The 10,996-nt window shown below is 43.4% G+C and overlaps 1 protein-coding gene across 1 annotated transcript in view; it reads right to left on the bottom strand.

Moving 5' to 3' along the window:
• Positions 1–10,996, bottom strand: part of DMRT1 (doublesex and mab-3 related transcription factor 1) — a 94,868-nt gene that overhangs the window by 53,860 nt on the left and 30,012 nt on the right. The window contains exon 4 of the mRNA XM_006152506.1: positions 2,456–2,603. Coding sequence (XP_006152568.1) covers positions 2,456–2,603 — 148 coding nt within the window. The remainder of the gene's footprint in view (positions 1–2,455; positions 2,604–10,996) is intronic.

Genomic DNA, 10,996 nt, shown 5'->3' on the forward strand with positions numbered 1-10,996 from the left:
TCTTTCTCACTTTCCCTCTCTCTCTCTGGTCAAATTAAAATAAATGAAAGAACAAATAAAAAAATAAGTAAAATAAATAAATAAATACATGAAAAAACTGGATTAAAAATATATATATACATATATATACATATTATAAGAGCAAAGACCCTTCCTAGAACTCCCCTCCCTACCAATTACTGCCTCATCTCACTATTCCCTACTGCGAAACTCTATGGAGAGTTGTGTATTCTCACTCATGCACATGCTTGGGGTTTCACCTCCCAAGACCTCAGAGTACGTCAGGCACTGTGCCCATGATTAGAGGCTAGCTAAGCACCAGAAGGACTGCAGCATCAGAACCCTGCTGAGGGTACTCTCTACCTTTGTGTCTCTCTTGCTTGCTCAATGAAGAAATAAAAACAAATTAAAAAAAAAAAAAAAGAAATCCTAGTTGTTGATCACCTAGTTTTTCCCTGTGACCACAGGTACAGTTGATCTTTTATCCTGGACTGTAACCTCATTCCTTCTAAGTCTCTTCCTTTTGTACCATAAATTCAAATATCTACTGCTCCTCTCCAAATCCGTTCCTCTCTGCTCTAATAAATTTCCTCTTATATTTTGTCTTACTGCCCTGCTCTGAATTTACACCTTTGTCTCAAGAATGCCAATGCTTCTAAAAATATTCCATTGCTCTTGGATTAAGAAGCTCAGGCAATTTCTTCCTGAAAATGGGTTTCATTCCTTATTTTCTGTGTGAACAAACATACCTTGAATTGCTTCACACCCTAAATTGTGCACAGGCTCCGTTAGACAGTGTGTCAGGGCTCTGACCTCTCATGCTTGTGTTCCCATACATGGCAAGCTCACTTAAAAACACTGGATTCATTCATTCATTCATTCACTCAACCAGCAAGCAGCAAATAGAGGACATCGGCAGAGAGAGGTATGTAAGTTCAGTTTTCTGTCCTGAAGAAGCTTATATTGCAGATTAAATAGAGAATCAGGGGCAGTACAGAAGAGGGAGCATCTGGGTGTACATTACACAGAATGAATGTTTAGGACACAGTTGTGTTTGTCTATTCCAGACAGAAAGTGATTGAAGTATCCATGGGAGTTTGATTCCAGGACCTCCACAGACATTTGAATCCCCAGTTAGTCAACTGAATCTCAGGCTGTGAACCCACTGATAAAAAGGACTGACCTTTTTTTTTTTTTTTTAGATTTTTGACATAGGGTGCATGACTTACTGGAGCAGGACAGAGAGAGACAGAAAGAGACAGTGAAAGGACAATGAGAAATCATTCCCCAGGGGGTATGGCCATGCTGCAGCAGTCCCTTCTCCATTCTCCTCCAGGGATTATGGGCATGCACACACATGCACCTGGCATGATTTTCAAGCCACCAGATCTGGGACTCAAACTGTTGTCAGTCATGTGGGAGTACAGCACCTTAACTACCATGCTACCTGCTGGCCCCGAGGACTATTTTAACAAAAGTAAAAGCACACTCAGTGATGTGTACGTCAGTCTTTCTACAGCTCCAACTGGTTAGTTCCTGGGACCTATGCATTCCATATTACTGGAAACCTTAATTTTTTTTTCTTTGTACAGTAAATAAAGCATACCTTGCCCAGTTTTTAAAACATCCTTATTCCAAATCTGGAAATCTCTAAACATCTGCCTTTGCCAAGAAACAAGTTCTCTATAGAGACAAGTTATTTAGAAAATCAAATTCTCTCGTTATTTAAGTGCTAGATTAGTTTTTCTTCCATATCACTCATTACTGCTCGATTTCCTCTTAGTGCCTCTACTGTGTGTGCCTCTCACTGTCCTGCACCCAAAGACGATGCTGGGATCCGGAAACACAGCAGCCATAACAAACCTGCCTATCATCGCAGTGAAAAGGCTGAGGAGAAGGTTAAAACTGAAGTTGAGGGATTGTGTATTGCAAAGTGCTTTGGTTCATTAAACAGTCATTTTTTTTTATTTTAAAGCCACTATATCAGAGTTATTTGCATTGTTACTGCATAAACTCTGAGATCTATTGTATTCAAAAATGTTTTATTATGTTATTTTATTTCCCCCTCCCCCAAATGATAAATATACCTTTGACTTTAAAATAAAATTCTTGGGAAACAAGTATTTAGTATACAGAAATTCACCTGGTCAAAAAATACCAGGACTAGACCCACATTTAATGTGCTCTTGTATTTCTTATTGATCCTCCAGCAAATACATTTTTATCTTTTGAGTGGGAAGTCTCTCACCTTATCGTATCCAGAAAGGAAAATACATGGTGTTAAGTAAGCAAGCAAAGCAAAATGACTGCATAACTAGGTACTGTAGAGGACACTTACCTGCTTCGCACAGCAGCCTACTTGCCAGCCACTTGAAGCCTTAGAGAGGACTGGTGACCAGAGTCAGATCACGCCCTCCCTCCACTGCAAAGCCAGTCCGCATAACCGGACACTTACCACTCGCCTTCGGTTCTGCATAGGTGGGGCCGTCCTCGAAGGTGAAGATCTGGGACATGCTCTGGCCCAGGTAGGAGGGAGGCGGGTAGTAAGAATGCATCCTGTACTGGGAACTCACTGCGTGGCGGTTCTCCGAGTTTTTCATCTGCTTTTTAAGAAAAAAGAAGGACTTAGCTAAGACCAAAGTAGCATGTACAGCTATTACAAGAAATGCCCCCCCCACACACATTCTGTACATATATAAATGTGTGTGTATGTGTGTATTTACAAGGTTTCTGTCACAGAGCATGCACACTTGCCAGAGAGAAAGTGAGAGAAAAAGTAAGAGTCACCTCTTTGGGAGATGGCCACACTGTAATCCCTTCTCTCCATTCTCCTGGGGTTTAGGGCATGAATGTACATGTGTTAGTGTGATTTTCAAACTGCCAGGTCAGGGACTCGAACTGTGGTTGGTCATGTGGGAGTCTAGCACCCCAGCCACCAGGCCCACTTACTAGCCCTATTTATACTGCCTTTAAAACATTAAATTTGGAGAGGGCTTGTATGACACCGGGGTGGCTGAATGTTCATCAGCAAGTCTTAAAGATGCTGCCCAAAGGAAAAAGAGGTTCTAGAAAAGGGAGTAAAGGGGAGCAGTGTGCTGACAGGAAGGCTCAGGGTCCCAAAGGTGGTGGCGATGCAATGAAGGTCAGACACATTCTACGTGAAAAACACGGCAAATTATGGAAGTCATGGAAAAGTGAAAGTCTGGAATGAGATTCAATGACGTGGTCACACAATATAGTGAAGATAAAGCCAGGCAAGGCGGCGACTTGGGTTGGAAGACCAGAGGGTCCATGGCGGGACCATTTCAAGAAGCCGTATTGGCCTTGCCTGTCAGTGGGATGGAGAAGCCTGTGTTTACAGGCCCACCAGTTAAGACAAAAATTGAATATCATATTATCATGATTGAAGAAAATAAAATCCTATGAAAGACTGAAAAAAAACCCAAACATTAAATTTAGATGCTATGTACTTTGAAATAAAAGTCAATCTAAGGGAATGTTCAAGATAAACAAGACAAACCAATTCTGTTCAGGATTAAGAAATAATTTAAAAATCAAGGTACTTTTATTTATTTTTTTAGGTTTTTGCCGCAGGGTGTGTGCACTTGCCAGAGAGAATGAGAGAAGAAAAGCGAAAAATTGGCCCCCTAGGGGATGGCCATGCTGTAATCCTTCCTCCTTCTTCTCCCAGGATATTGGGCACACACACACCCATGCCCAGCTTCAGTTTCAAGCCGGGTCCAAGACTGGGTCTAAGGCTCGAACCATGATTGGTCATGTGGAAGTCCAATGACATAATCACTACACCATCTGCTTTTCTGAAGTACATAAAATGGCATCTCTTTTAGGTCCATCAACCCATTTTCCACCATCATGTACATTTTTACTAAATAAGAGGTCACACCAACTGTGAGGGGGTCTTCAACAAGTTCACAAAAATGCTATTATGAAAAACCTATACATGTGGGACCAGCAATTGGCATAATGGCTATGTTACTGGATTCCTATGCAGTCGACTATGGTTCAAGTCCTGGACCCAGTGGCTTAAACTCACACCAGGCACGTGTGCATGTGTGCCCAAGATCCCGAGAGGAGACTGGAGGAGGAACAATTGTGGTATGGCTATCCTCCCTGAGGGGTTATTTCTTGCTTTCTGTCTCTCTGTCTCTCTCTGTTTTTCTAGTGAAGGCACACACCCTATAGAAAAAAACCTCTCCAAAAAAAAAAACCCACCACACATGGATTTCAACTTTTTTTCTTTTTGCACCAAGAAAAACTCATACATTAATTTCATTTTCCAACAATTTCTTGAAGTCCCCACATACACTTGGAAATTAGCCAAAGAAGAAACAGGAAACACTAACTACTACCCTGACAAGCGAGCCCGGGTCTGCAGTCCATTCGGGAGCCACAGTAGACACGCTCATCGCTCTGATTTGACCATCACGCGTGCAGTGAAAAGCCACACTGTACTTTGTAAATATGTATAACTATAGAAGTAGATTAGAAATTACAGTAGTGGTTTACTACTCAAAATCCAGTAAACAGTAAAACGAGTGCTTCCTAGCATACTTTTTTTCCTTTTTGGTTTTCGCCAGATAGCACATATGCTCACTGGAGACAGAGAAAGGAAAGGTGAGAAATAACCTCCCCCCAAGGGGGATGGACATGGCCACACTGCAATCCTTTCTCCCCCATTCTCCTCTTGGGATCTTGAGAGTTTAAGTCACCAGGACCGGGACTCGAACCACAGTCGACTACATGGGAGTCCAGCGACATAGCCATTATGCCAACCGCTGGTCCCCGCCCCAGCATTCTCTTAACATACACATGGGGGCCAAGGGATTCTGCTAAAAATGCAGATCTGAGGCTCTAAGTCTGTGGTGGCACCCAAGAGTCCGACAAGCTCCCTGGAGCTGGCCTATAGACCTCACTCTGTGACAAGGCTAGAATAAACAATCCTGCCTGTCATGTCTAGCACCTCTGTAAGCCTGTGACCAATGGAAGGCCTTCTAAAAAAACTCTTTTAGCCAACTGTTTACCACTATCAAGTTTCCACCTAAACTAGGAGAAGTTGGAAATTATGTATATAGCTATTTAAAATTTTTGTTCATTTTCTTTTTGGATATAAAACTTCCCAGAGCTAAGAGACTTTTTCCAAAGGTCTCCTGCCATCTGAAATTGCCATCATGGTCACACCAAACCCCCAAACATGTTCAACTGAATTGCTGATTCTGCCTCCACAGACTTTGCCCAAGTCAATTACACAGTCTTGAGTAACAGACATTGAGGGAGAGGTCTCTTAACTACAGCATGGTGTATTACAAGGGTCAGCAGGTGGCATGGTGGTTACAGCACTGGATTCCCATATGGCCCACTGTGGCTCAAGTCCTGGACCTTATAGCTTACTTTCTCTCATCAAATTTTTTAAAAATGATAATATCAAAACAGCAGAAATGGCCAAAAAGGAAGTATTATAGATTTTGCAAGCCGGAAAGTCTCTAGGCAATTGGCAAAACAAAGGGGCAGGGCTATGTCTCGGCAAAACCTTATTTATAATAATGTGCACTGCTTCTCAATCTTTACTCCCACTAGGATAAGGAGAGGAGGTGATAGAGCAGTGCTGGGCTCCACCCCTCAGGAATCTGATTTAACTGTTTCAGGGTGTAGCCTGGGCTGGGAGTCTTTTCAATGCTTCCCAGGTAATGTGGACATAACTGAGAGACTGAGAACCAGTACTCTACAATTACCAACCATCTTCCAAATACCTGAGAAGCACAACATCCCAACAGCCCCTGTACGAACTAAAAACTGCAACGGTTAAGTCTGACAAACGGACTGGTCACTGCTGCCAATCCCAATGTATATATTATTTGAGGAAAGATCCAGACAAATGGTACAGTTCTTTCAAAAAAAAAAAAAAACTAAACTAAAAATCTTACTGGCTAAGAAACAATTTCAAATCCATTCATATGCTTATTCCCCTAATTACTCTGCTTTTACGAAGCACTGAATAACGAATATTATTTGGAAATATTGATAGCAACTGGGTTATTAGTTCTCACTCTGAATTTCCCCCAATGAACCTCCAAGATCACCATGCTACAAGACTTTCAGCAGAAGAAAAAGATAAAAGGATGAGACTCCATCTGATGTCTGTACCCATCTGTGAACTTACTGAGGTCATCAGTCACTTCAGCTACATCCACAAATAACCTTCCACGTGACACTTGCACATAAAGAACAAAAGGGCCATGTGTGTTTCTAAGCATGTGCATAAACCTCTGAACTGTGAAGGTAAACTTGAGAGCCATCACAGGTGATGTGGTGGGAATCACTACTCTGGGCCAGCTGAGACTGGGAACAGACTGCAGTGCGAAGACCCTGTTAGAGGGGTTCCTGTCTCTCTCTCCCTCTTATGGAAGAAATAAACTTTTTTTTTTTTTTTTTGGAAAGGTTTTTTTTGCTACCGGGTGCATGCGCTTGCCAGAGAGACAGCAAGAGACAAGAGATACAAAAAGCAAGAAATCACCCCCTAAGCAGGATGGCCATGCCACAATCCCTTCTCCTCCACTCTCCTCTTGGGATCATGGGCACGCACGCACACGTGCCTGGCGTGAGTTTAAGCCACCAGGTCCAAGACTCGAACCTCAGTCAACTACATGGGAGTCCAGCGACATAGCCATCAAGCTAACTGCTGGTCCCGGAAGAAATAAACTTTTTTTAAAAATTCTAAATTAGTGGGGCCAGCACACAGCGAGGTGGTTAAAGCACTGGACTGCCATATGGCTGATCATGGTACGAGTCCTGGACCTGGCAGCTTGCTCTCCTTCTCTGTCGAGTGTACATGCCCTGTAGCAAATATTTAAAATAATAATGATGAAGTTAGATAAATAATTTTTAAAAATTCTCTATCAGTCCCTGTTCCTTTCTAACTTAATAAAAAAAAGTATTGTTATTCCTGGCTTAGACAAAAATGGGTAAGTAATGAAGACTTTGAAAGTTATTTTACTTTAAACCTATAGTTCTCAATTGGGGACAATTTGGTCTCCCCTTAGCAATACCTAGAGACACTTCTGATTGTCACAATCGATGCCCCTCCCTGAGGCATATCCTACCAGCATGTGGTATAAGTTAGGATGCTGCTTCGCATCTGACAATGCCCCACACACAACCAAGCATCGTGTGGTCCAACGCCTCCATAGTGCCAAGCCTGAGAACCCCCACTTTAAACTAGCCTCATACCCAGCCTGCATTCAGTGCTGGCCCCAGCCCCAGTCCCTCCTTTAAAAAAAAAAAAAATTCCACTGAGGAACAGAAGTTGCACACAAATTAGAGAAACTGCTTAGTTCTGCTAAAGGGAAATACATATTGTTTTCCTTTATGCATTGCTGACTTGTTTCAAGATTTTATTTTTTATTCCTTTAAATTAAACAAATAAACCAAGTGAAACCTAAAACCCCAGGATTCCTGTGAATTATGACTACTATTATTATTAGCATGTGGTAGCTGGCAAGCAAGAGGCATGTTTTATAATCTTATTACCCACCCCAAGTCTCTGCACCGGAGTATGACCTGCAGACAGGGGCTCGGATGCAAGAGCTGTTAGGATTAACCCCGAAGGGAAGCCCAGGAGCTTGGGCTTTGTTTATTAAATTGTTGGGAATATGCACAATCAATCTGAACCACAGGTTTCCTTTCATACACCTTAGCCTCACTGTTTTATAGTAACAATAATGGCCCAACAAAACATAAAAATGCTTGACCTCAGTGCTTAGTAAGAAAATTCCTAGGCTGGTTTTGTAATGCAGCAGTAAAGTGCTGTTCAAGAGAAGCCAAATTCCACATGGTGACAACAGTTCAAATCCCTGGCCAGGTCAGCCGGAAATACTCCAAGTGCCCAAGATCCAACAAACTGAAGGATGGGAGGAAAGGTGACTGCAGCATGATCAGACTCTGTGTAGGGTCTTCATCTCTCTCTCTCTCTCTCTCTCTCTCCTGCTCCCTTCCTCCCTCCCTCCCTCCCTCAAGTGAGCATGTACATGCTCTATCACAAATAAAAAAAATATTCTTAAATTTGAAAAGACTATTCCTAAATAATTGGTTATCTATCAATGCTTCAGAAAGAAAGGGTGTCTGGTCTTGAACTGAACACTCCATCCAAGTGAGTGGCTGGGAGGGGTTCGGGGAGACCAAATCATCGTCTCGTTTATTAAGCGTGGCTCAGCTCCATGAAATTGGAATAGATTTAAGAAAGGGCAGAGTCTGTATGAGAAGAAGAATTAAGCTACAGAATAACAATCCTTTTTTTGCCCAAATTTCTCTCTCTCTTCCGTGAGCAAGAGAGAGTCACCCCCATCAAGGGCTTTCTACTACAATGTACCTCAGCTTGTCAGCCAGGATCACAGGTACATGCCCACCGTGCGCAGGGAGATGGCAGGATGTAAACCCTGGATCCTCCCATAAGGTTTCAGCACCACAAACCATTGTGCTGCTGCTGTACCATCAACATTCCTAGCTGCAAACTACTGATGTGTAAACAAACAATGTGAAAGTTTTCTCAGCACTGATACACGATTTTACAGTCTTTAAAAGTATAAAAGCCACACTGGGGATGAACCTCTGCTTGTAAAAAGGGGAAGGACTCTTTGCAGACTGTGGGTCTAGGTTTCCTGGTGACATGGAGTCTGCCCTCATTAGAAGAGTGTATGAGTTTTGTTTTGTTTTGTTTTTCTGGAGAGGTTTTTGCTATAGGGAATGTGCACTCACCAGAAAAAGAGAGAGACAGAAAGCAAGAAATCACCCCCCAGGGGGCGATGACCATGCCACAATCCCTTTTCCTCCACTTTTCTCTCGGATCTTGGGCACATACACACACGCCCAGCATGAGTTTAAGCCACCAAGTCCGGGACTCAAACTGTGGTTGACTACATGGGAGTCCAGGGACGTAGCCATTATGCTAACTGCTGGTCCCATGAGTTTTAATAGAAGTTTCTTTGCAAGCCATCTGCCTAGGATACCTATTTCCAGCTGTCATCTAACCACACACTGTGACCTGTCCCAGCCCACTCACACTCCCTGGGCAAGGTGCTTCACCCAGAAGGCTACACTCACCTCCCGAATCTCTCTGCTCATTCATCCTCTGGCACCCCACAGTTCCCAGCTGGAAAGAATTCGTTTTTACATAGGATAAAAATGATTTGTTATTTCAGACACATTTCAGAGAACTGAACACCAGCAGGCCAAACTCTGAGTCCCAGGACAGAGCAGAGCCCCATGGCTAACCCGTCCCTCTCCATCCCTCTTTCTAGCCCCCAGAGAGCTGTTACTACTCACTCTTTGCCTTACTTGATCTTAGGTGGTCTTACTATGGTAGAGGGAGGCAGGGAAGGAAAAGGAAGCAGAGGAGGGAGACAAGCCTCTGTAAGGGCTCAGGCAACTTGCTTTGAATCCTGTCTTCTCTGTTTAATCTCTGTTAATCAAGCTATTTCATCTCTCTACGCAATTTCTCCCTATGTCAATGATTATTAAGTTATAAGACTCCATGAGATAATAGGCCAAGTCTCTAGGAAAACTTTCAATAAATACTCATCTTCTTCCTCCGAGATTCTGCTAGTCCTCTAGTCAGTAACCAGCATTGGGTCAGGAAAATCACTTAATGCAAAGCTGCTTTGGAGGATTCCTGCCATTTCTCCCTACTACAAGCCAGCTTTCTACATTTACATGAAGATATCAGTAAGTATAAAGATCTCCTCAGGGCCCTGAGCTTTTAACACCTCTCCACATTTTCTATTCTGAGAGTAAGGAAGACATTTTTTTTTCAACATCTGAAAACGAGAAGACTCCTGTAACCACACATTCAGGAACTTTGATTTTAGATCAGGAGTCTCAGAGCCATCCGTATCTGTTCCTCCCTTGATGGACAAACTTAATTAACCTCTGATACTCTGTTCCAATCTACTATTTTAGACAAATCTAGTGACCCAGAAACAATATGTTACCATCAGAACCTCCACAGCGGCGACACCAAGAGATATAGCCCTATCAGCAGTCTAGGGGAATAAGCCACTTGGATTAGCTCCTCTAAGAAATATGGATTATATTCATGTCACACATGAGCTGTCAGAAACATTAGGATACTTTTAGCATAAATCAGCAGTGTGAAGGGTATCTTATGAGCTCTGAACATGACAGACTGCCTGGAGGGCAAGGTGAGTCTGTCTGGGGCCACCTTCCAAGCGTAAGCACACGCACGTACTCACATCCCTTAAACAAACCAGCACGAAAGATTGAGATGCAGGCTGGTGACCTCTGATGGGGACCCCCAGCATGTGGGAGGCATGAAAAGGCCTTTCTACCCAAGACTGACAGAGAGTCCACTTTTGTGTAACCAAAACAGCCAAGAAGGATCGGAAGTGTGTTGCTGCTCTAAAGTACACAGAAGAGTGTGTGTATGCGTGTGTGTGTGAGTGTGTGTGTACGTGTGAGTGTGTGTGTGTGTGTATGCATGAGTGTGTGTGTGTACGCGTGAGTGTGTGTGTGTGTATGCATGAGTGTGTGTGTATGTGGGAAGGCAGAGAACCAGGCTCAGGAGCCATCATGTTTTGTGATGTTCTGAAATTTCAAGCCTTCATAAAAGGGAAGCCAAGAAACTCACACACACTGCCCCGGAAGAAAGGCAGAGATGGAACGGGAGCTCTGTGCCCTCTGTAGTCAGCAAATCCTGGTTCAAACTCCAGCTCCACCCTCATCAGTTGTGTGAGACTGGGAGGCTACTTCATCCCCCTGAGCCACAGTTGCTTCACTCAGAAAGGGACGCTTTTTTTCAGGATAACAGAGAATCTAAGCTGTGAAGCACTTGGCACCATAAGGCCGCTGCTGACGGTCCTGCTTGAGACTTTCTGTCCCCTCACCCCCTGCTCCAGCCCAGGTGGGCTCCTGGGCTTCCGTGGGGGCATCATGGGAGGGTGGATGGCTACACTCAAGGACCGCTCTT

This window comes from Tupaia chinensis, unplaced genomic scaffold (genome assembly GCF_000334495.1).
Source record: "Tupaia chinensis unplaced genomic scaffold, TupChi_1.0 Scaffold000354_1, whole genome shotgun sequence".
In the NCBI taxonomy this organism is placed as follows: domain Eukaryota; kingdom Metazoa; phylum Chordata; class Mammalia; order Scandentia; family Tupaiidae; genus Tupaia; species Tupaia belangeri.